Here is a 23,646-nt window from a genome sequence, read left to right as displayed (position 1 = left end):
TTTCTGTTTTAATTTGAACCTAATAATGATTGTGGTTTTTAATCTGACTTTTTTTTTTTAAGTGAATTTTATTACTTTTATTGTATCTGTGTCTGTCTTATTGTTGTGAGCCACCCCGATCAGTAGTGCACTGGAGGGGTGGGGTATAAATAGTTTTAATTAATTAATTAATTAATTAATTAAAATTTTCTCTTGTAACTATACTGGTTCTTGCAGTAATGACAAAATTCTAAATGTTTTAGTAAAGCATCCTCTATAATAAAAGCCTTGGGTGTGATCCCGTGTCTCTGCACCCGTGTCTTTCTCAGCCGTTCTGGGCATGCGCGGAGTGCATGCCCAGAACGTCCGAGAAAGATACGGCCACAGAGAGACGGCGGCCATGTTGGAGGAGGAGAAGCGGTGGCCGAGGAGAAGCAGCCGCCGCGAAGCCTGGCAGGGGGAAGAGGCGGCGGGGGAAGCTGGCCGCAGCGGCGCCGCCGAAGCCGGGTGGGGGGAAGAGGACCCCCCCACCAGAGGAAGAGGAAGAGGCAGAGGCAGAGGAAGAAGTCGGGCGAGGCGGCGGCAGAGTGGCCGCCGCCGACGGACGGAGTAAGGAGGCGGCGGGGGAAGCCGGAAAGGGGAGGCCGGCGGGCTGGGGGAGACCGGCCGGGGCATGGAGGCTGGCGGCAGCGGGAGGGAAAATGGCTGCGGGGGGCCCGGAGCGCACAACTCTCCTAGCGCCCGTTAATTTAACAGTCCTAAAATAACTAGTTTTCAGTATAAAGCATACAAACTACGCAATGCAAGATAAGCAAATATATACATGCTGAGAGAGGCTGAACACTGGTTGTTAACTGGTTGCCTGTCATGTGCAAGATTTCTCCCCCAGGCATTGGCTAAGCTGCTGAGATATCACTGAATGTCCCAAACATTCCTTCTACTCAGGAGAGGATGTCAGCAGCGGAAAGGTAACAGTGCAGTTTCTGTAATGAAAATTAAAGGCCTGGGGACAGTAGGGGTTGTGTGATGTTTGTAGGCTGAGAATTAAGGGCCTGAGGGAGGAATGGGTGGAGAAATCAATCACCTGAGTAGGCAAGGGTCAGAGAAAGTGTGGGAACGTATCTGCTTAGCCCCACTTTTCCAAATCAGTGGCTGGTGGGGCCATGTTGTTGGCAGGAAAAAAACACTTTGGAGCTTGGCTGGGGGATGCGAGTCCAGGAGCCAAGGGAGCCATGAGGCTAAAGATGTGCTGAATTAATCAGACAGATTTTAGCTGCATGCCTTTAGTACCCATGGCATTTTTTAATGTAGCATTACAAAAATTGAGTTTCTTTGGATACTAAAACACTGGGAATAAGGGAAATTATGTGGAACCTCCATGCTCAGGGACAGTTGCTAGGGACCAATAGCAAGAGAAGGCTATTGGCTTCATGCCCTGCATTTGGGCTTCCTGGGCAGAGGCGGAGCAACCATTGAGCGGATGGGTTCAAAGAACCCGGGCTGCCGCCAATCAGGGGCCACACCTGCACTCCAGCCACACACCCTGTGTCTGATGTCAGATGCAGGGGTCTGGCTTTGCTCCCAAATAGGGCCACGCGGCTTCCTCTGCCAGTGTTCCTGGAGATATCTGATTGGCCATTGCAGGGAAAAGGATGCTAGTGTTTATGGACCTTTGGTCTGATCCAACAGGGCTCTTTTGAAGAGTTGCTGCCATACTTTATGGAGGCAGATGGAAGGCGTTAGTGCTGATTCAATCCTTGGTAGGGATAAGAGGAAGAGATGACAACTTAGGTCCACAGAATGTTGGAGTAGGAAGGGGCTTTGGAGGCTTTGTAATCTAAACCCTTGCTCAGAGCATGAAACTGCTACAGCATGAGAAGTTGGCATCTATGCCCATGGAAAGAAAGTAGGCCACTGGACTAGTGGGTTAGCTGACACAGTTGCTGCAGATTCCCCCCCACCCCACCCCCCATTTATTTTGTTGTGTAAACCACTTTGGAAAGTTTTTTGTTGAAAAGCAGTGTTATTGCTTTGGAAAAGCATTTATTATTATTCTAGTAGAGTTGATCTCAGGGGAAAGGGACTCACATTTTGCAGCTCTCCTGCAGTGGCAGTAGCACGCTCTGCTTTCCCCTTGGCCTTCTGGGCCAGTTGCTGATTGGCCTGAGACTTTTCTCGTAAATTGGCCACCTCCCGTGCCAGCTCTCCAAGACGACTTTCCAGTTGCGATTCCTTGTCAACTAGTGCCTGGAGCCGACGATCAGCCTGAGAGAAAGGAAAGCCACAAGCCATGGTAAAGCACTGATCCCAGAGAAATCTGCTAATTGTCAGAACCCAGCCATGTCCAGATCCCAACAAGGTCTTAGCAGTGATGGCCATTAACTTGGATGGCTTAAAGAGGGTTCTAAATAAATTCATGGAGGACAGATCTATCAATGGCTAGGAGTCTGGTGGCTATAGGCCACCTCCAGCCTCAGAGGCAGGATGCCTGTAATTGCAGGGGAGCAATAGCAGGAGAGGGGGCATGCCCTCACCTCTTGCCTGTGGGCTTCTCAGAGGCATCTGGTGGACCACTGTGTCAGGATGCTGGAATAGATAGGCCTTGGGCCTGGACCAGCAGAGCTGTTCTTATGTTCAAAACTTATACTGCTTACTGTTAATAGGAAGCAGTGATCTTCTTGCAAGCCCCACTCTCAAGATCTGATCTGAACTAGTAACTCAGGTACTGCAACGCTTCTTTGCCTTCTACTGCTAATAAGATATTTTTAGGAAAATAACACATGAAGCAGTGAATCCCTTATAACACTGGCTAGATGGCATATAAGAAAGCTTAAAGCTGTGTGATTCAAGAGTGATGGAGGGTGGGGGACAAGTCATCTCTGATACGACGAGCTCATTAGCCTAGGAAGTTGAATTGGTATATCTGGGATTCAGGGCAAAACAAATACTCAGGTCCAGAACACACTTTGGAGCAGCCCACTGAAAGAGGACAAGGCTTCTGACTCTTCCAGAAATGCTGATAGTTTGGCTGTTAGGTGGCCTTACCTGTCTGACTTTGCTTTCCACATTCCGGATGGCCTCTTTAGAGCTCTTCATTGCTTTCTCAGCAGCCCTCACTTTGTCCTTTGCAACACGTAACGCTGCAACTGTGTCTGCAATGGTTCCCTGTACACCTTGTGCTCGCTCTCTGGTGAGAAGATAAAGCAACATCACAAACAGTCTTATAACATCTTAAAGGTTAACAAAGTTACTGTAGCTCAAGCTTTCATGGCTAAAACTATTTTAGCCAGGTGCAATGAAGAAAGAGCAAGAGGCATACATGCCACATATGCAAGACTTCCAAACACTGTGTTATTCATGCAGCAATTTGGGAAACTGCCCAACTGCATCCACATAACAAATCATGGAGTACACTGAGTTCCATCATCTTGACTTTCTCATAAGTAAACATCTAGTCTTCTTAGCGACAATCTTGGTATGCAATCTTTCAAAGGGACAGAGACCATGGGTCATTTGAATAGAGCTTCTAGCTGCCATGGAATCAAGTTCTTCACTTCCATATCCTCCAATGGAAGCGAGTTACTCCCATCAGACCTATTACCTTCCATTTTCCAGGAGGACGTTTCCATTTTACCCTCTCTTTGGAACCTGGGCTGTGGGTAGATTGTTGTTTCCGCACAGCAAAGGGATCAACTTCCCCTTTGCTGTTACCACAGCACTTGCCCTGATCCAGCTCTGGTACAAACGTAATGAAAGAAGGGCAGCCTCATTGTGGGGGAAATGCTTTCTTGCTTCATTTTCCTTATTGTGGCTACTTCCCCTAATACAGACTTGTAACAAGTCAATTGAGTGGTGAAATGTACTGGACCAGATGCAAAAAAACTTCTGGTTTAGTCAATTTCAAACCAATTAAAAACAAAATAAAATAAGAAGACAACATTCCTGGAGGTGGGGCAGATACTTCAAAGAAGGAGACATAGACTTAGGCTCATGATCTGGAGGTGGGGGAGTTTGAGATAACTCCCCTGTCATGGACAGATCATCATCTGGTGGGGTTTAGTTTGACTGCTCCCCTGCCCTCTGTAGGGGTTCCCTTGAAGACTATCTAGAAACTGCAGCTAGTGCAAAATGTGGCAGCCAGGGTTTCGTCTGGAGCTGCCTGGTGGGAGCATATCACTCCCCTTTTGAAAGAGTTGCACTGGCTACCAGTTTGTTTCCAGGTCCAATTCAAGGTACTGGTTTTGACCTTTAAAGCCCTTAATGGTTTGGGCCCGGGATACCTGAGGGAGCGCCTGCTCCCAAGGGTTGCTGCCCGCTTGACGAGGTCATCTGAGGGGGCTCTGCTCTGGGTGCCGACAATGAGGGAGGCTTGGTTGTTGTGCACGCGGGACAGGGCCTTCTCTGTTGCTGCCCCCAGACTTCGGAATGCTCTCCCAGGGACTATTCGTTCCTCAGTTTCCAATCCATCATGGCTTTTAGAAAACATGTGAAGACTTGGCTTTTTACTCAGGCTTTTATGTGATTGTCTTCATTGCTGCTTCTTTGTATATTGTATGGTATTTTTATGTATGTATTTTTTAAAAATTTAATTAGATCTGCTTTTATATTTTAGATTATTTTAATTGTGTAATCTTTGTAATCTTGTTTTAACTTTTTTTATGTCAACCGCCTTGTGATTATTTTAATGAAAGGCGGTATATAAATTTAACAATAAATAAAATAAATAATTCTTTTTAATAGGCTACATGAATGCTCATACATGTAGCCTATGAAAAAGATTTATTTTTATTTATTTTATTTATTGAATACTGAAAAAGCACCCAGTGTTTCACACACTAAATTAAAACACCTTTAGAAGTTCCAAAATTGCTCTGAGCACTCCAGTGAAGTGTCTTGCACATCATCGGTACTAAGCCAATCGAAACCACTGACAACCATGCCAAAAACATATACACATCTACTTTCTTTTGCTATGTAAATTGCTTTGAGTTCTATTTATTGGAAAGCAATATCCATATACTAATACTAATAATAATAATTGCAGCTGACCATGTTTCTGGAAGCTTGTTTAAACTCTTCAAGATGCAGCTGAAGTACTATGAAAACCTGCAGAGCCAGTTTCATCAGAGTCTATTGACTATGTATTGAAGGGGGTTTCACCCACTACAGTGGAGCAATAGATGAAGTGGCAGGGAGTGGGGGGAGCTCATTTGATTAATGGAAGGTGCTGCTAGGCAGTGGCAGAAACAGAGAGTGCAGGCTGGGGGAGTCTCTGCAGCAGCCAAGTAGTACTCACACTACCAGTCTCCCCTCCCCACTCCGCCCAACACGCATGCTATTACCAGAGAACAAAGAGGAGTGTGTCTACTGATGGCCATGGCAGCTCTACAATGCCACCGCCAAGTCTTTGAAAAGTTATTTCCGTACATAGCCCAAAATCCTTCTTGCTTTCCATCCATACAAATTAATATTGGAATAAAGCATGGATGCAGCTGAGGTGCTATAGTGCTAATATGCATGGCCATCGAGCATGTGGGACTGAAGCACACGGGTCTGAAATTATTACATGGATTGGGGCCCTGCCTGTGGTAAGCCAGTTGCACAGAGGCATGACTGCATACAGGATCATTACGTTTTTCCATGTCACCTCTAACCCAGGGTGGTTTGCACAGACGTGCAAAAGGTCCTGGTCCTCACTGGACAGGCTCTGTGCACATCCAACTCACCATAATTAGGGGACCAATATAGACAGCAATTTCAAATGGATTCTGAGCAGCCACCACATCCTCATAAGTTGTGTGAACTGCTCCTTTCCCCATGGATTCTGATGGGGTTTTTAAGTGTTTAACAGTGTACTTTTGCAGATTTCAGTGGAACATCCAGTTTTCTCAAGACTGTATCCTACACAATGCAGTTAGAACTGTGCACAGCTTGTTCCAGCCACAGAATTATATTTTAAGTTCAGAATTCTAGGTACCCCACAGTCAATGCTGGTTGGCAGCAAGCACTGTCTGGTGAGGGCATCAAGTTTGGTAGTGCGAGAGCCAAATTAAAATCACCATTCAGCCGTGAAGCTCATTAGTCTTGAGCAGGTCTCTCTTTCTCTCAGCATGACTGGGTTTATTGGGAAGATATATCAGACACCAAATCATAGAAGGACTCTGTGTGCTGAGAAACACTATGGAAGACCATGATGGTATCTTTCCACATTTTATTTATCCCTTCTCTTTGACAAAGGACTGCCAATGACATGTAACTATTTTGTGAGAGGTCTCATTATATTTAGTTTGATTTATTGTATTAAAGGTATTGTATAATGCTATTGCATGGTGTTTTGGGTTTTGGGTATCTGATCATTGATAGCAAATAAAGCTTCTTCTTCTTATCCTGCTTTTCCTCCAAGGAGCCCAGAGCAGTGGACATAGTTATGTTTATCCCCAAAATAACCTTGTGAGGTAGGTTAGGCAGAGAGATATGTGTCTGGCCCAGAGGCACCCAGTGAGTTTCATGGCTGAATGGGGAATTGAACTCGAGTCTTCCTGGTCCTAGTCCAACACTCTAACCACTATACCATACTGGCTTCCCCTCTACACCAAACTGCCCCAAATCCTAGCTAAAGTAGAGGGGAGTCACTAAATAAAGGACCGGGCTTTAATCAATGCAGAGAAGAAGAACCCTGCTATATCAGACCAAGAGTCCATCAAGTCTAGCATTTCCCTCAGATGCCTCTGGAAAGCCCACAAGCAGGGGATGGAAACAGGAGCCCTCCTGGATGGGTCAGACCTGGAGCACCATTATCCACATTATATTAGGCCTTGAACAAATCATGGACATGTAAAAAATGTGATGTTAGCACTCTGATTGTCAGAAACGTTTGACTGAAACAAAACCCAAACAGTGGTGTTTTACTCAGAGATCGACTTACTTCGCCTGTTCTGCTTTTGCCAGTAGTTCCCTGGCACGAGTCAGGTTGTGCACCGTGCTGTTCAGAACATCATCCACTCCATCCAGTTGGCCAATTCTGTCCCAGATCTCCTGAAGCAGGCTGCTGATCTGACTAGGGCTGCTGGGCAGAGAGATGGTCAGTACTTGCTGGGCCACAAGCTCAATGCTCTCGGGGTCAGCACCTTCCTCTGGGAGACAAGAACAGACCCTCATTGCTGGACATGTGTGCCTTAGCTTGCAAGTACCTATCCCCGCTTCCCACCCAACAATTCAATCCTTGCTTTAAAAAAACAAAGGAGTTTCTAAATGCCCAGCATAAAACTTGGCATACATTTATTTGCACGACTAACATCCACATCCCCTCCAGCCGAGTGCAGGAGTGAAATTTTGTTGAGGTAACACTGAAGTACATTCATCTCATGTCACACTATGTGTTGCTTCCCCCTAAACAGTGCCTGGTACCTGCTAGGAAGTCCTTTATCTTCTGGATGAATTCCCTCAGCATGGCTGTTGAATTCTCCATGCGGCTCCGGGCTCCTTGAGCACGGCCCAGGGTCTCCTGGGCAAGGCTCCGGGCACCCTGTGCCAGGTCCTGGATTTCCTGTACCTAGAAGAGAAGCTGCCACAGCTTAGTACCCCAGACTGGCATGAAATGGGAGGGGTACCCAACATGACAGGACAGTTCTTGCACAATATAAGGGGTATGGGAGTGAATACATGTGGGCCCGACAATTCTGACACATGGCGGTATGAGCTCTCCCTCTGGCAAGCTCCAGGAAGCAGAGCTAGTTCAACCAAGCCCTGAGTACTGAGTGAGCACACAGGACCTTGTGCTCTATGTGCAGGCTTCTCCAAGCCACATAGGAGAAAAAAGGGTACCAGCAATGTGAGCATTTAGGACTGAACAGAAAGACCCATAAGAACTTTGTGCTGGGTGAGACCAAGGTCTGTTTAATCCACCATTCTGTTCTCAAGAGCAGGGTGCTTTCTAGTCTAGCTGCTCAACAGCAGCAAAATGTCTCCCTTTAGGCAAGTCGCATTTGAAATGTAAAGAGCAGGGGGAGTAGTCTTGCGGAAACTAACAACCCGAAAACACAGCAACCATTTTACGCTGGATATACGACATCCTAGCTCTATATCACAGCGATTAAATTTGAAACAAGGCATTGGAAATGTGAATGGCACTCTGCTGTCCAAGTAGGGACTGCGATGTCACACGCAGGAAGTGTGGAACCACACTTCCGAGAGACAACTTGACCTCGCTGCAGGGTCTAATCTGGAAAGCGCCCAGGCAGTGAGATGCCTCTGAGAAGCCCACAAGCAGGCCATAAAGGTGATGGCCCTTCCTGGCCTACCTGTAGCATCATGAACTCACTGGGTGGCACCTTGGACTCATCATTCCTGTCTTCAGAATGGGAATATGAACAATGGACTTCTCTCGGGTGTTACCAAAGAGAAATGAAATGTTACTACTAGGCCCTCAATACTAAAAAACACTATTGACACTTGTTCACTTTATATTTATATATATTTATACTTATTTTATTATATTTAGACGTACCCGTGGCTAATCCCATGCATGGCAGCTCTTGTGAGAGTTCAAAGAGCTGCCAGATAACCTCAGGACGGGCTAGAGGAAAAATATGGTGGCGGCGGCTGGGCAGCAGATGAAGAAGGTGGTGGGCGGCTGGCCAGCTGCAACCGGCGGACAGGTGAGCAGCCATGACCAGTAAGTAGGCTGGCAGGCAGGCGGCCAGAGCGGCTGCGACCAGTAGTTGGCCGGCCGGCCGGCCGCCAGGAAACAGTGGTGGTGGATGGGTTGCACAAAATAAGATGGGGGTGGGCGGGCGGGGAAGAAGAAGGCAGCTGCGGGTGGGGGGAGAAGAAGACGGGCGGGGGAAAGAATTCAGTGGGGACGGGCAAGCAAAAAAGCGGCGGCAGAAGGTGGGGGGAGAAAGTGGTGGTGGCAAACTAGGGGTGCAGATGCTCTGCACTGGATCAGCTAGTTATTGTTAATATTCCAAGTGTTTTGCATGAATCCACATTCCACTGTGTAGGTATAGAATTTCATAGTTAGAGCAGTTTTTAAATGGCCTAAGACAATCTCTGGTTCTTTTTAAAGCAAGTTTAAAACTTTCAGTGCTGCAGAGAAAAGCCTAGAAGTAATAACTAACGAAGGCTCAAAACCACAAGTCCCAACAAGGCTTCCTCTGTTAAAGATGGAACATTTTAGCTCCTTCCATGTATTCTATGACCTGTCCTGCCCCCTGCCCCTCACAAATCTTATATCCGAATCACCATGTTCTGTGTCAGATGCCATCTAATGCTTGCCAAAATATCCCAAATGCTTTGAAAACCCAAAATCTTGAAAGAAGAATGATGATGAAAATGAGAACATATATGCAAACTGACTTGATTTGCAACATCTATTTTGGGAACATAATTAAGGCCTGTTTGATGCGAAATCTGTATGCTTTTGGTGCCAAGCACATCTGGCTGAAGGGATAAGAAAGGGAGTTAGGGATTCTGCCAGACCTACCAGTGGACACACACACACACCCCAGTGTGTTTCTCCTGCAGTTGAGTGATGCACAGGAGCAGCAGACAAGCTGTCTCTCAGAGAAGCTCGTCAGCCAGCCATTACTAGTTTCTCATAGAAGAGCCTCTGATAATCTTTTAAGGAACAAAGTTTGACAACAGTTGTACTAAGTGACAGTATCTGCCCTCACCAACCCTATGACAGGCAGACCCTGCGAGGATGAAGACCGTTTCCTTTCCAGTACTCAACTAACTCCCACTAAATACTTAGTTCCCACCATATTTAGTTCCTCCAGTTTTTCGAGAATTGTTCTTGGCCAATGTCAAAACTAACTAGTGGGGGGATTATGAAGTTTCAGAGAGGGACACGATCCTATGGCAGGCAGTGCCTTCTCCTCCACCATCCAAGATCTGAGCAGATTGAATTCCACCTGGCAGTGGGTTTTCAATTATTTGTGAAGTGACCACAACCTCCTTGCCCGTTACTGGTTTCTCACAGAGGAGCCTCCAATAAGCTTCCAAGGAGCACAGTTTGAGACATTTTGTACTCTGCCCCCAACAGCCTTATGACAGGCAGGCACTGGGATGAAGTCAGAAACTTGCTTCTGAATAAACATGAATGGGATTGCACTGCACATTTAAGGCTATGCAACCGAATCAAAGTGATGAAAATGATATTTTAAAAAGTATTCCTCCCCTATTAAACTTACTTCTTGTCTTTCTCTCCAACCCCTGCAGAAATTTATATTGTGCAAGCTCCTTGGGACAGGGATCTAATTCCACTTATATTTGTTTTTTAAAGTTCATTGTACATGGAAGCCATTATATAGAAATCAACAACCTAACATTGTGGGGAAGTCCTCTCCTCCACATTAGTTACACCTCCGCCCAACATACTCAATAGACATATGCCGGAATTGTACCTTGACAGCAAGGATGCCCAGCTGCGTGGCTGTGGCCTCCAACTGGCGGGAGATGTTCTGGGCTGTATGCAGTGCTCTCATGGACACAGGCAGTGCTCCAGTGCAGCCAGGGCCTCCACAGTGCCGTTGGCCCAGGCTGTCCTTACAGGAGGCCCCTCCGCAGGGGGATTGCTGGCAGTCCTCACCTCCAGAAGCACCACAAATCTGGAGCAAGACAGCAGTCCAAAATCAGCCCAAGGAGACAGGTCTCTGACAAGACCAACGTCTCCTGGGTAGGCAGATGAAAGGAAGGAGGGCAGGTACTGAGATCTGGAGCCAGTGAGGTGGTCTCGCCACCACTCTGATCTCTAGCAAACTGCTCCCTGCTGCCCTCAGTTCTTTTGCTCCACTCCATCCCCACCACAGAACTCACTTTCTGGCTGATCCTGCTAAGGCTGAGGCTGTTGACCTTTCTCTGGAGGTCACGCAGTGATTTTTGGTGAGCTGCTGCACTATTAAGAAAGGCGTCTCCCTTGCGTGTCAGCAATTCCACCGTGGTCTTACGGGTGTGCTTGGACTGGCCCACCGGACTTTGCGGCCCTTGAACAGAGGCATCTGCTCGCTGCTGGGTCTGCTCTGACTGCTGGAAGGACCCCAGAATGCTCAGGAATAACTCTGTCAGCACAGGAGAAATAGACATGTTTCAGGGAAGGGATGTTCGCTGCCTACAACTTGTGTGCTGGACACTTCTTTGGCATGGATACCATCATCTTTATGTTTATTACCACTGAAGCTGCCATTTGTTATCCCCTCCAACTTGCTGCTTAGGTTGTTGACAGTGTAGTTTAGCGCCAATAGCTCTCGACTCAGCACATTCAAGCGGGCCCTCTGTCCTTCAGCATCTTTCTCAGTGCCATCCAGATGTGAATCAGTGGCCTGCAGTTGTTTCCACAGGTCATCCATCTCTGCCCTATTGAGGAAATATACCATAAAAATTTAAATCTCCATTCAGCCATTAAGTCACTACCTCTCTACCTCACAGGGTTGTTGAGAGGAGAAAATGGGAGTAGGGAGATATACATATACACTTTCCAGAGCTCCTTACAAAAGTAGTGGGATACAAGGGAAATAGGCAGATAAAATAATTCTGTGAAACACATCCACATCACGAAGGAGCACTCCCGTTTCTTTTTATTTTTTTAAATGCAAGCTCAATTGAATATAGTATTTTCACCATATTAAAAAAATAAGTAAAACATAATTTAAGAAGTATGTAAATCCAACTGAAAAAGCATTAGAAGGCATGGGGTTGAATGTTAATCATCCAAAAACTGTACAAACACTGCCCAGTTTTAAATACATGGGTCAATCTTTTGTTAACATCCATTGACTGTGATTATGTTTAAGCTTAATCATTTCTGGTCTCTTCCATACGTTATCTAACAGGCAACCATAACCGTGAGCAATTAGCAACTAACCTTAACTCCCAGCACAAAATAGGTTTATCACAATCTTTATTTTACCTTTTAACACTGAAAAATGAGGAATCATTGGCAGCTCATAATCTTCAGTGTCCTTCACAATCTGAGTAGCTTTTTGACAAAATGCCTGAATTTTAGGACATACATAACTGGTTCTTGGACAGGAACCTCATCAACAATGACTAGCACGATTTACATTACAATTCCATGCAAGTATATATTGGCTTATATCACTAATTGCCAGGACTTTCCCCAAAGAATTCTAGGCATTGTAATTGGAAAAGGGGCTGAGAATTTCCCTCCCTGATCCCAACCCTAAAACGATCAGGAGGGAATGACTGTTAAATTAGTTTAAGTCTATACCGTGGCTAGAGCAATCAGTTATGGACACACATACAGAAATAGCAAACAGTTATGGACATGCATATAGAGTAAAAGCAGACCTTTTCCCTGCTTCTGCCCCCCGTTACCCCCAGCCTTATCCTGCCCAGATAACCAGCACATTCCATCTCTCCCTACCTGATTTGCTCGAGGACTGTGTTAAGTTGGTGCAGCAGAGGGATGCTTGGACTACTACCATCCCCAAGCTGCTGCTCTAGATCATCGAGTTTGCTCTCGATCTTGCGCATGCGGCTGTTGATGGGATCAGTTATGGGGCCAACTTCCTTCAAGGCCCGTACGGTGTCCTGCAGTTGCTGCAGCTGTTCCCAGAGCTGCCCCAGCACCACGTCCCACTGGCCGAAGCAAGGGTGGCAGGGAGAGCAGCGGGGAAAGTTCTGCCGGAAGCCACGCTGGCACTGGTCGCAGCGTCTCCCCATGAAGCCAGCCTGGCACCGACAGTCTCCAGTGAGGCGGTCACACTGCAGGCTCTCCGACCCTCTTGGGTCACACTCACAAGCTGCAAGGGGCAGAAACCACACCATGGCAAGGCTTTAGTATGAGAAAGGTCCAGCTCATTTCAGGGGGAAAGGGCTGTGAAAGAGCACTGGTCCTCCTTAAAGTTACTTGGACAGATGGATTTCCTTGCAAACTTTCATTTATTTACTCTTCAGTTTAAAAACTCATTTTAAAAAGCCACGATTACAGCAGGACAACAAGAATGACAGCAGATAAAAACAGAAGAAAATAAACGCATTTCAAACAATAAACACCAGGAGTCAGTATAACTTGTCCACAATATTAAAACTAGCTTCAATGACATGCTGGAAGGCTGCTGGAAGAAATAAAAAGTCTTTGCCTGGCAATAGAGTGCCGGTGCCAGGCAAGTTTCCCTGGGCAGGGAATTCCAGTTACATGGTGCTACAACTGAAGACGGCAGTATTCCCTCTGATTTTTCTCAGCTGTGTACAGAATGAGTTTTGTTCTGGGCGGCAGTATCAAGGCAATGTGTGAGCGCATGTGCATTCAGAGTGGGGCCTTCCTGATTCAACCTGAGCGGGATCTAAAATTAACTGAGCGGACATAAAAAAACCACACTTGTGTGTGTGTGCACACATGTGCATGCCTTAGAGGGGAAAAGTGGCCCTCTTCCCAATCACCACCCTCAGAAGGTCGGGGAGGGGATCTAGCCAGGGGCATACGGACTATGGAGCAAGGAGGGATGAGCACCCCTAGACGTTGGGGTCTGGGGGGGCGAAGGCAGCCCCTTGCTCCTCCTCCAGGGCCCCCCTTGCCTTCTCCTGCATCTAACCAGTGAACAAAGTGCTGGCTGGCTGGGTGCGCAAGGCATGTCCCCCTCCTGCCCAGTTGGTCCTTTGCTCAAGTGCTGCCTGATTGGTGGCTTCTTCCCAAGCTCCCAGCCAGCGCTTGAACGAAGCAGTGACTGAGGGGAATCAGGAGTGGGGCTGAGGGGCCCTGCTTCCAATGCAGGCCACACACCCTGCATCCGATGTTGACACAGGGAGTGTGGTTAGGATGTGCACACTGGTATGCGCCTACCAATTTGCAATGGGGTGGGAGCTGCTGGCAGGACTTTGTCCTCTGGCCACCAGTGAGCTTTCTACGCCCCTGGTTCTAGATGAGAGACTCGGTGGAACTTAACCAGGTAAACCTGTGTGGGAGGAGGCAGTCCTTCAGATGCTTTTGTGTCCCAAGTTGTTATGTTGCTCTCTGAGCCCATAGATTTTGGAGGACTCTCCCTTGGACCAAACACTACCATCAGAGATAAATGATGGGTGCCTGGGCAAGAGCTAAACTCCAGCACTTGGAAGTCATAGTGAGTCTTGAACTAGTGACCGGATGGGAATAAGTCTGTGCACTACCACTCAGCTCTGACCAAAGAGAGGACCCTTTTTTATGCCAATAGGCCACAGCTGGTCAGGTGGTACTCCCTGACCTCTCTAAGAAGTTTCCAAGTCAGACTTGTCAGTTTGAACAAGTAGGAGACTGCTCTTATTGCCTCTTTCCTCCTTAATTTAACATGAAGGGTTAAACCTAGGGTTAACCCTAAGCAGAAGGAACAGGTATGCAGCTTGGGGGAACTCCTGGACCCAGGCCTCACCCTAGTATTTCAGGTGGAGTCTATGGCCAGGGGTGCTTTCTATCAGCTTCGGCTGATTTGATAGCTGCGTCCATTCTTTGAAGAGGACAGCCTCAAAACAGTGGTGCATCAGCTGGTAACCTCCAGGCTTGACTATTGCAATGTGCTCTACATGGGGCTGCCTTTGTACGTAGTTCAGAAACTTCAGTAGGTTCAAAATGCGGCAGCCAGACTGGTCTCTGGGGTAACCTGACCATATTATGCTCGTTTTAAAATAGTTGCACTGGCTGCCGATATGTTTCCAGGCAAAATACAAAGTGCTGGTTAGTACCTTTAAAACCCTGAATGGCTTAGGTCTGGGTTAACTTACGAGAGCACCTTCTTCTGCATGATCCCCACCGCATGTTAAGATCATCTGAAGAGGTCTGTCTCCAGTTACCACTGATACGTCTGGTGGCAACTCAGAGGCAGGCCTTCTCTGTAGCTGCTCCTGGGCTGTGGAATGCATTCCCAGCAAAAATCTGTGATCTGAATTCATTATTGGCCTTCAGGAAAGCCCTCAAAAACTATCTGTTTGGCCTGGCCTTCCAGAGTTTTAAAACTGTTTTAAATGTTTTAATTGTTATGGTTTTATGCTGTTTTTAAATTGTTCTGTAATGATTGTTTTAATGATTTGTGGGTTTTATTTTTATTGTGCACTGCCCAGAGCCATTTGGATAGGGCAGTATATAAATGTAACAAACAAACAAACAATAAAAATTAGCCGACCCCGCACAGAGCATCTGTGTGCTCTTTGGGGCCGGCGGTTACCTCTCCCCCGCCTTCTGCCCCAGTCTCTGCTTCTGGGCCCAGCCACCTCTCCTCCCCACTGCCACTTCTGCCCCCCTCCCCGCTTTCTCCCCCCCCCCACCCAGGCCTTGCTTCCGCGGCTGGGTCTGCCACCTCTGGCCTCCACGGCCAGGCTGCCGCTGCGGCAACCAATCCTCCTGGGTGCACCTCAGCCAATCAGATGCGTTCACTGCCCAGCCAATCAGCTGGGCTCTGGGATGCACATTCCAAGGCACACCCAGGAGAATTAATATAATAGAAGATTTGTCGTTCTTATTTTGGTTTTAGTGTTGACTGATGCTTTTTGTATTCAGTCATTTTAATTATTGATTGTGCTATTTTGATTATGTGACTTGATTGTGAAATGGTTTTATTGTCATTTTTAATTGGCTGGAAGCTCCCTTGGAGGCCCTTGTTAGAGTAAAAAAGTGGCATATACAGAGAAGGGATGGGGTGGGGGGGAGAATTGCCTTTCTAAATTGAGGAAGTCTTCACTCTCCCAATTGGACCAGGGTCTCTTGACCCTCAGGGCTGGGTTGAGGTCTCTAACGGTCCAATATCTAGGCTTTTAAAATAGCGTATAGTAGGGTGGGTCAAGGTATATGTCATAATAAGTAGGAACTAGGGTTAAGAGTCAGGGACACACACAGGTCTCTACACAAAAAGAGCAGGTCCCCACCCTCCTCTGATTTTTGCAGGGGTGTGCACACTGGCCTATGCTTACATGCAAGCTCAGTGCACATCTATACATGCCAGAACATGCACAATATGTGAGGTGCGTGTAAGATGCTTACTTGTGCTATGTGCTCATCAACTCACCTAGGCATTCCCGTTCCGGGTCTCCCCAGTGATCTTCTTGGCAGTGAGAGCAAACTTGTCCTCCAAAGCCTGGCTGGCAGTGGCATTGCCCTGTGAACTAAATGGAGTGGAAGGTCAAACTTAGGCCAAGGGCAGTGGTACAGCCAGCATGCCAGGGCTCAAGCTTGTACCAAATCTGAGGGCAAAGAGCAAGATCTCAGGTGCTGCCCAGCCCTTTCCCCTCTTTGGTTGACCTTTCTCCGTGCTCAACACTTACCATGTTGCAGTCTGGCCGTAATGAGTGGGCAGGATCACAACCACATGGCTGACACCCCAAATCACTGCCAAAGCCCCAGAAGTTGGGGGCACATTTGTCACAGTTCTTGTCTACCACATTGGCACGGCAGGGGCAATTGCCTGTCGTTCGATCACAGTAGCAGATGCCTTTGGAGCAGAGTGAGAGCAGAGTGCCCTGCTCATTACAGGTACAGCCTGGGGAAAAAGAGCAAGGCATTGGCTAGGAGAGAGGAGGAGGAGGGGTGTAGCTAGGGGAGAGGGCGCCTGTGTTCGCCCCTCTCCCCGGCGGCCCCTCGGAGTGAGGGAGATCATGAAGAAAAGAGGGAAGGCTGGAGACGGGGGCCCTCAAGAGGTGGGGGGCCCGGGTTCTTTGAACCCATTTGTTCAATTATAGTTGACAAGATACATCTGTCTGGCCCAACCCAACCCAGCCCTCCCTGGGAGAGGAAAGCTGGTCTGGTGGTAGCAAGCATGACTTGTCCTCATAGCTAAGCAGGGTCTGCCCTGGTTGCATATGAATGGGAGACTTGATGTGTGAGCACTGCAAGATATTCCCCTCAGGGGATGGAGCCGCTCTGGGAAGAGCAGAAGGTTTCAAGTTCCCTCCCTGGCTTCTCCAAGATAGGGCTGAGAGAGATTCCTGCCTGCAACCTTGGAGAAGCCACTGCCAGTCTGTGAAGACAATACTGAGCTAGGTAGACCAATGGTCTGACTCAGTATATGGCAGTTTCCTATGTTTCCTAACCCTGGGGATGCACCAAGACCTCCCTGCTAGGAACCAGCTTCACTCATTTGTGGGAATCCTCTGAAGCTGCAGAATCCAAATCTTGAGAACAACTGACTTGAATTATGTGAAGGGTCTTGTCTGCTAATTTCTGTCAAGTTACATTAGAGCCAGGCAGCAGGGGCGTATTTAGGGTCAGGCAGGCAGGGCACGTGCCCTGGGCACCACTTGAAGGGGGGCACCATTAAAAAAATTTTTTTTTTCTTTAAAAGGCTGCCGGAAACAAAATGGCCACCGCACATGCTCAAATGGCCTCTATGAGGCCCTAGGCCATGCCAGGCCTTGCAGAGGCCATTTGAGCATGCACGGTGTCCATTTTGTTTTCAGCTGACATTTCTTTTAAAGAAAATATTTTTAAAATGGCCACCACACATGCTCAAATGGTCCCTGTGAGGCCCTAGAGGCCATCGGGGGAGGGGGAACCTTTACAGAACCCCCCCACAGCATTTAGGAAGCCCCTCGAAGGTGCTACAGGTAACAAATATTTTTTAATTTTAATTTAATATAATATAAGTCACTGTACACATATTCAGTTTGGCACTATATACAGAGAATCAGGGCTTGTGAATACTGAGCTGAAGTTTATGAGCTAGGATTGTATTCATTTGCTCTTACTTTGCTTCTTGTGATAAGTGAGTTAAATGTGATGTCTTAATAATATGGCTATTAATGGTGAGTTTGTCTTTGAATCAGTGTGAAATCCTTAGTATTAAGGCTCACTGGGAGTTTCTTGCTCTCTTTCTCTCATTTTAACTGTCTTTCTGGAATACTAGAATATATTCCAAGCAGTGACACAGTTTATTCTGCATATCCTTTAATTATTTTCAGAGTATCTGGGAAAAGTCAAATTCTCTATTGATTTTTAAAACTTATGTAATAGTGATGCTACAATGCATAGTAGAGAATTAGACAGGCACTTCTGTTTAGTTTTCCAAGTACACCTCCACATAGTATTTGGGTATTTCATGAGCCCCAGCATACTGAAATTTGTAGTTTTCCAGCATTTTTTTGTCCGGCTACATCCACTGCTAAATAGTTCTTGAAATATTAAAAGATTAACGAGCTTGAATTGTATTTTTCAGCTTATATTGTGATAAAGTTATCTGAAAGTTGGGTGTCAGACGTTTGGACAGTGGGCGCAATGTCAGTGCTTGCCCTAGATGCTATTTTCCCTAGATACGCCTCTGCCAGGCAGCCTACATAATACACACACAGATGTCCCCTCGGGTGGAGACTATTCCTCACAAACCACTCTCAGTGGAGAAAGCCCTCTCCAGCCCTTGTAGGGGTGCTGTGCTGAGGTCACAAACTGGGAACAAGTGAGACATTGGCCACGGTTCCCCACAGGAGATGCTTTTAAGCAAAAAGGCACCTTCAACTCTCCTGAATCACAGAAGCATTTCTGCACTCTGGTGTGGACCCAGCTGTGGTGCACGTGTCCCTGCCTTCAGAATGCTGCCAGGAAGGCTTGCTAATGATAAGTAGCATTTCACACCATCCATGGGGGAAAGAAGTAGAATGGCTGGCTGAGGAAGGAAGAGGGGCCACAGGGAGAATGAGAAAGTCCAGAAGGGGAAGGGGAGGGAGAAATTCCTAAGTTAAACACAAGATGTAACCTGAGCCCTTGCATTCTGTTGTTTGATCCCCAGTTACTTGGTCTTGTGGTCTTCCGTGACTGTCAAACTAACAAACAAAAAAAGCTCTCTCGCCTCCTCTTGATGGGATTGGTTGGATAAAAAACCCGGAGCAAGTGGTGGTAAAGTACACAGGAAAAAGATCTACAGGGATTGCGGAGAGGAGGAGACCCTATGTGAACTGTCCATTTAATCCCTCAAATTAAACATCTGCAAATCTGCTGTTCAGCAGATGTGCTCTTCAGATACCCTGCGGCATGAAGCCATGTGTGAAGGAGCAGATTCACAGAGAGCTTTTGTTGTTGTTAGTTTGACAGTCTGGGATATCCATATCCAGGCCTGCCATGTCTTCACTACAAGAGGCAGCTCTTTATGAGTACTGGGATCTTCCCCCTCAGTCCCCACCCTAGTCATAATGCATAATTTATACTAAAAGCTAACCTCTAGCTTTAGTCCTCACAGTCCCACAGTCATGATGATGAAGTAAGCCTACCACCGCACCGCACCCCACCCCTTCTCCATAACACGTTAGGCCTGCCCATCTCACTCACGTCGGCAATTACGCTGGAGGGCGTTGCCATAGTAACCAGGCTGGCATTCAGCACAGTGGGGTCCCCCAGTATTGTAGAGGCAGCGCAGGCATTGACCGCTATGTGGGTCACAGGCCTCGGGGTCACTGGTGTCAATGTTGTTGTTGCACTGACAGGGGCGGCAGGCGCCACCTTCCTGCTCAGGGGTTCCAAAATAGCCAGGTGAGCAGCAGTCACAGCGTGGCCCTGTCAGAGACATGGAATTATATTAGTGGGATATGCAACCCAATGAGTCATTGATTGCTTTTCCTTCCACCTCACCATGTCCTGGTGGGAACTGGAACTTGACTGAAGTATCCCTCCAGCACTCATCAAGAAGGCAGAAAAGATGCTGCCAATTCAGCAAACATCACCAACTTAGGTAAGTGGGTCTTCTAGAACAGGAACCACTTCATAATCATCAGTCCACTCTATCAGGTTTCTGGGGGGAGGTAACTAGAAGGACAATGAATATTTACATACTGCTTTTCAACAAAAGTTCCCAAAGTGGTTTACATAGAGGAATAAAAATAAATAAAATTGCTCCCTGTTCCCAAAGGGCTCACAATCTAAAAAAGAAACCTAAGAGAGACACCAGCAACAGCCACTGGAGGAATGCTGAGCTAGGGCTGGATAGGTCCAGTTGCTCTCCCTCAGCTCAACAATTACCACTTATAAAAGGTGCCTCTTTGCTCAGTTAGCAGGGGGAAAGGATGGGAAAGAGCAGGGCTGTGTGAATGCTAGATTTAAAAGCAAGAACTTATATTATAATAGTAATTCAGTTCAGGGTCTCAGAAGTGTGTGTGTGTGTGTGTGTGTGTGTGTGTGTGTGTGTGTGTGTGTGTGTGTGTAGATAGATAGAAGAGCAGTCCTACAGAAACTTGACCCACCAAAGCAAACACAGCCTATATGGCAGCCTATCAGGGAAGCTTCTGTTTTTGCCACCTATCTAAGGTCTGCAAAACCACAGAGGCTGTCAGACACCTAACCAAGTAGGATATATGGCTGGTGGATTGTAATTGGCTTGGTGAGTCATAAGCTGTGCAAGCCTGATAGCAGACGTATGACAGAAGTCTGAAAGGGTCAGAGAGATGAAACTGTATGAGGGATAACTGGAACTAAAATAACTGCAGTATGACCCATCCTGCAATCACTGCCCCTTGACCCACAATATACCTTACCTGTATAGCCTGGAGCACACAGGCAAATAATTTGGTTGGTCTCCCTATCAGCATGACAGGAAAGGCCATGATAATGCCGAGACCCCGGATACCCAGGACATGGGCAGGGCCGACACTGTTGCCCTGAGCCTAGAACAGGATTTCCATAGTAACCATCCAAGCACCTGGTATGGGGGCAAAAAGAGAGCACAGGGAGTGAGAAAAGCCTAAACGTATTACTACCTTTTCTGGTCACTCTTCACAGCCAGTTTTGCCACAGTGTTAGTTCCACAACATAAGCCCTACCCAACCCTTCCTCCTCCCTCACTCATCATAGACAGTTTCCTTCCAATGTCTCCCATGTGTCCTCCCCAAATGAGCCTGCAATCCCATCCCCACTCTTTTCCTGGAAGATTGGAATCAAACTGCACATTATGGCAGCAATTTTGAGTAAACAAATGGCAAGAATGGAAGGAATTAAAGGCCCCCGACCCCACCCCCATGTTGAATGTCCATTCACTCAGCCTCAAATTCACCTGTGGATTTTTTGCACTTAAAAAAAGGGAAACAGCAGCAAATGATGGGAAGCCTTGGAACTATACAACATACTGTTTGATCCATGCGCAGACCAGACACTCATTGCACCACCTGTGTGCCTTCCAAGTGTCGTGAATGCCACATACACACCTCTCGCAGTGGCGGCCAGCTGTGTAATCACGGCACTGCTGGCAGACTCCTGTGTGCAAGTCACATTCCTCCGAGTGCCCATTGCAGTGACAAGGCTGGCAGTTTGGGAAGCCCCACTGGCCTGGTGGACATTGGTCACACTGGCGTCCCACAGAGCCATGCTGGCACCGGCACTGCCCACTAACTGGCTCGCAGATCCTGGAGACGGAGCCCTCGGGGGAACAGGCACATGCTGTTGAGACAAGGAGCAGAGCTATCAATTTAATTGAGTCACACTGATTTAGCCTTTATCTGCACTGCACTGCTGCAGGCTTTATCTGGAGTGAAGACACATGTCCAAAACAGGAGTTTTATGAGCCATGAGTTTGCTGAACTAGCACGCCACATCCTGGCAGGGTACATGGTACTTATGGATTGTCTGCACGGACAGATCACCTACTGGTCACCCATCAGCCCATACAAGTCTTGGGTCACATTGTCACATTCCTCAGGTACCGATTTAAATATGAACATATTATATATGTGTCCATTTATCCCAATCTACTCTGACTGGCAGCAGTTCTCCAAGGTCTCAGGCAGAGAACTAACCAGGGCCGTGGATTAAGTATGGGTTAACTTGCCAGCAACAAGGAGAAAGGCACAACAAATGACTGGTATCTTGTGTCCACACATAGTTTAGGTAAGCCAGCGGTGATGGGCTTACCATGCAGAACCTCCAGTCCCTCACCAGGAGCTTTTCCAGATTGCAAGTTTTACCGTGGGTTTTCTGCGAGACTTTACTGCAAGTTTGAAGTTGCCCAAAAAACCCAAAACAAAAAGTGGACCCCCCATCCCCAGATATAAATCAGGCTACACTCTAACACGCAATGAAAAACCTGAATTGAAAACTTCCATGCCACTGAATTGCATGTCTGAATCTGTGCAGAGTGCCTTAGCAAGGTAAAAGATAATTAGCAGACATGATTCAGAATTATCAGACAAAAAAGACAATTTAATGCTTTGTCATACACAGATGTAGGGTAACCAGATGCAAATCTAGACACAGCTCTGGTAGAAAGAAGGAGAGCCTCAATAGGTGTATCTTTCATCACAAGCTACACATGCCCAAATTTTCTCTCCTACATCACTGCTAAAATCACAGGAACTCTATCCTTGGCACTATTACTTCCTGTCCATACAGACTGGGATATAAACCTGTGTGTGAGCTATACCTGTGTGTGAGCTAAACCTGTGTGTATCAGACTCACCTGGGGACTCGCATGACTTGATGCTTCTCTGTTCCCAAAATAAATAAATAAATTTTGCAATCATGCTAGCACACAGAAAGCCAGAATGTCAGGGGAAAGCTAAGGCTAGACTAGAAACCTTCTCTCTGACATCTAGATTTCTAGAAGAATTAATGAGAGGCATTCAATCATGTGCGACTTCCCTCTTACAGCCTGAAGTGGTGTAGTCCTGATGCAAGTTTACCACCTCATTTACTGATTCTAAGAACTAGGCCTCAATCTCTCACACAGTTATGGAAAAGAATGAACATGGGGCAGGCAGTGCCTTGATTACTTACGACTACAGCCATATGGTCCAAATCCATAGGTTCCTGGAACACACTGGTCACAGCGCCGACCCATCACATTAGGTTTACACTGACACTGCCCTCCCAGTTTATGGCAGACGCTGCTGATGGAACCTTGGGGGTCACACTGGCAAGCTAGGGATAGAAGAGACAGCATTGCCAAGGATTAGGAAAGTGGCTATGTAGCGGGAAGTCCAAGGTGCATTTACTCACTCTGATCCAATCAGAGTAAGACACAAAAGAGCTACCGTAAGAACAGAATCTGGGATCCAGCTTATGGGATACAAACAGAGATGTCTCCCCAACATATTGAATAGAAGCCCAGCTCTAGAGAGAGAGAGAGAGATCAAGCAATATATAAATGATAGATAGATAGATAGATAGATAGATAGATAGATAGATAGATAGATAGATAGATAGATAGATAGAGTCAACTCATGAGCAAGGAAGTCTAGGAATCTGCCTGCTTGCAATCATGCAGGGAAATGCAGTAAATCATTATATTTGTTTTGACCATAAGTAGAAACAAAATAGTGAAAAGAGTGCTGAATACAGATTATAATGTGGAATCTAGGAGATGCTCCAGAACCCTGGAGAACTTCAGCTTCAGGTTTTTTTTTACTTTAAAAATGAGCAAGTTCCTAGCTCTCATGATTACTGGGACAGAAACTTGAAAATACCTGACATTTATGCTAAAGGTTTGGGAATAATACAATTCCACAATTCCAGTTGCAGATTTTAGTTTACTGGGTGGAGAATTCAGACTTATTTACGAAAGAATTCTAGACTGTTCTTATGCTTCCACACAGTCTTCTCCTTAGTTCTGAATGAGTCCAGCTTGAAGAATCCTCCACTCAACTTTCTGCTTGTTGATGCCACACAGGTCTCTTGCCAAACACTTGGGCCCATTTAATATGTACCGCCCCAGCCCCAAGAGCTGCCCCTGCCCCCACTCCACTATCCAGCTGAAGAAGGCCTGATCTCCTTGCTTC

At 46.8% G+C, this 23,646-nt stretch overlaps 1 protein-coding gene across 4 annotated transcripts in view; it reads right to left on the bottom strand.

The window, feature by feature from the left end:
* The window catches only part of LOC128347072 (laminin subunit beta-2-like), an 82,551-nt gene that overhangs the window by 11,106 nt on the left and 47,799 nt on the right, over positions 1-23,646 (bottom strand). For 3 of the 4 annotated variants that reach the window (XM_053301141.1, XM_053301140.1, XM_053301142.1), the window contains 14 exons: positions 22,646-22,789; positions 21,082-21,313; positions 20,416-20,579; positions 19,217-19,441; positions 16,228-16,442; positions 15,972-16,068; positions 12,365-12,743; positions 11,150-11,334; positions 10,798-11,039; positions 10,386-10,589; positions 7,387-7,531; positions 6,905-7,112; positions 3,025-3,166; positions 2,068-2,244 (listed from right to left, as the gene is read on the bottom strand). In XM_053301141.1, the coding sequence (XP_053157116.1) occupies positions 2,068-2,244; positions 3,025-3,166; positions 6,905-7,112; positions 7,387-7,531; positions 10,386-10,589; positions 10,798-11,039; positions 11,150-11,334; positions 12,365-12,743; positions 15,972-16,068; positions 16,228-16,442; positions 19,217-19,441; positions 20,416-20,579; positions 21,082-21,313; positions 22,646-22,789 (2,759 nt within the window). Of the gene's footprint in view, positions 1-2,067; positions 2,245-3,024; positions 3,167-6,904; positions 7,113-7,386; positions 7,532-10,385; positions 10,590-10,797; positions 11,040-11,149; positions 11,335-12,364; positions 12,744-15,971; positions 16,069-16,227; positions 16,443-19,216; positions 19,442-20,415; positions 20,580-21,081; positions 21,314-22,645; positions 22,790-23,646 lie in introns of those variants that run through there. The other variant, XR_008317361.1, reaches the window with a different exon arrangement.

Source organism: Hemicordylus capensis, chromosome 2 (assembly GCF_027244095.1).
Source record: "Hemicordylus capensis ecotype Gifberg chromosome 2, rHemCap1.1.pri, whole genome shotgun sequence".
In the NCBI taxonomy this organism is placed as follows: Eukaryota; Metazoa; Chordata; class Lepidosauria; order Squamata; family Cordylidae; genus Hemicordylus; species Hemicordylus capensis.
This window is presented reverse-complemented; position numbering and strand designations above follow the sequence as displayed.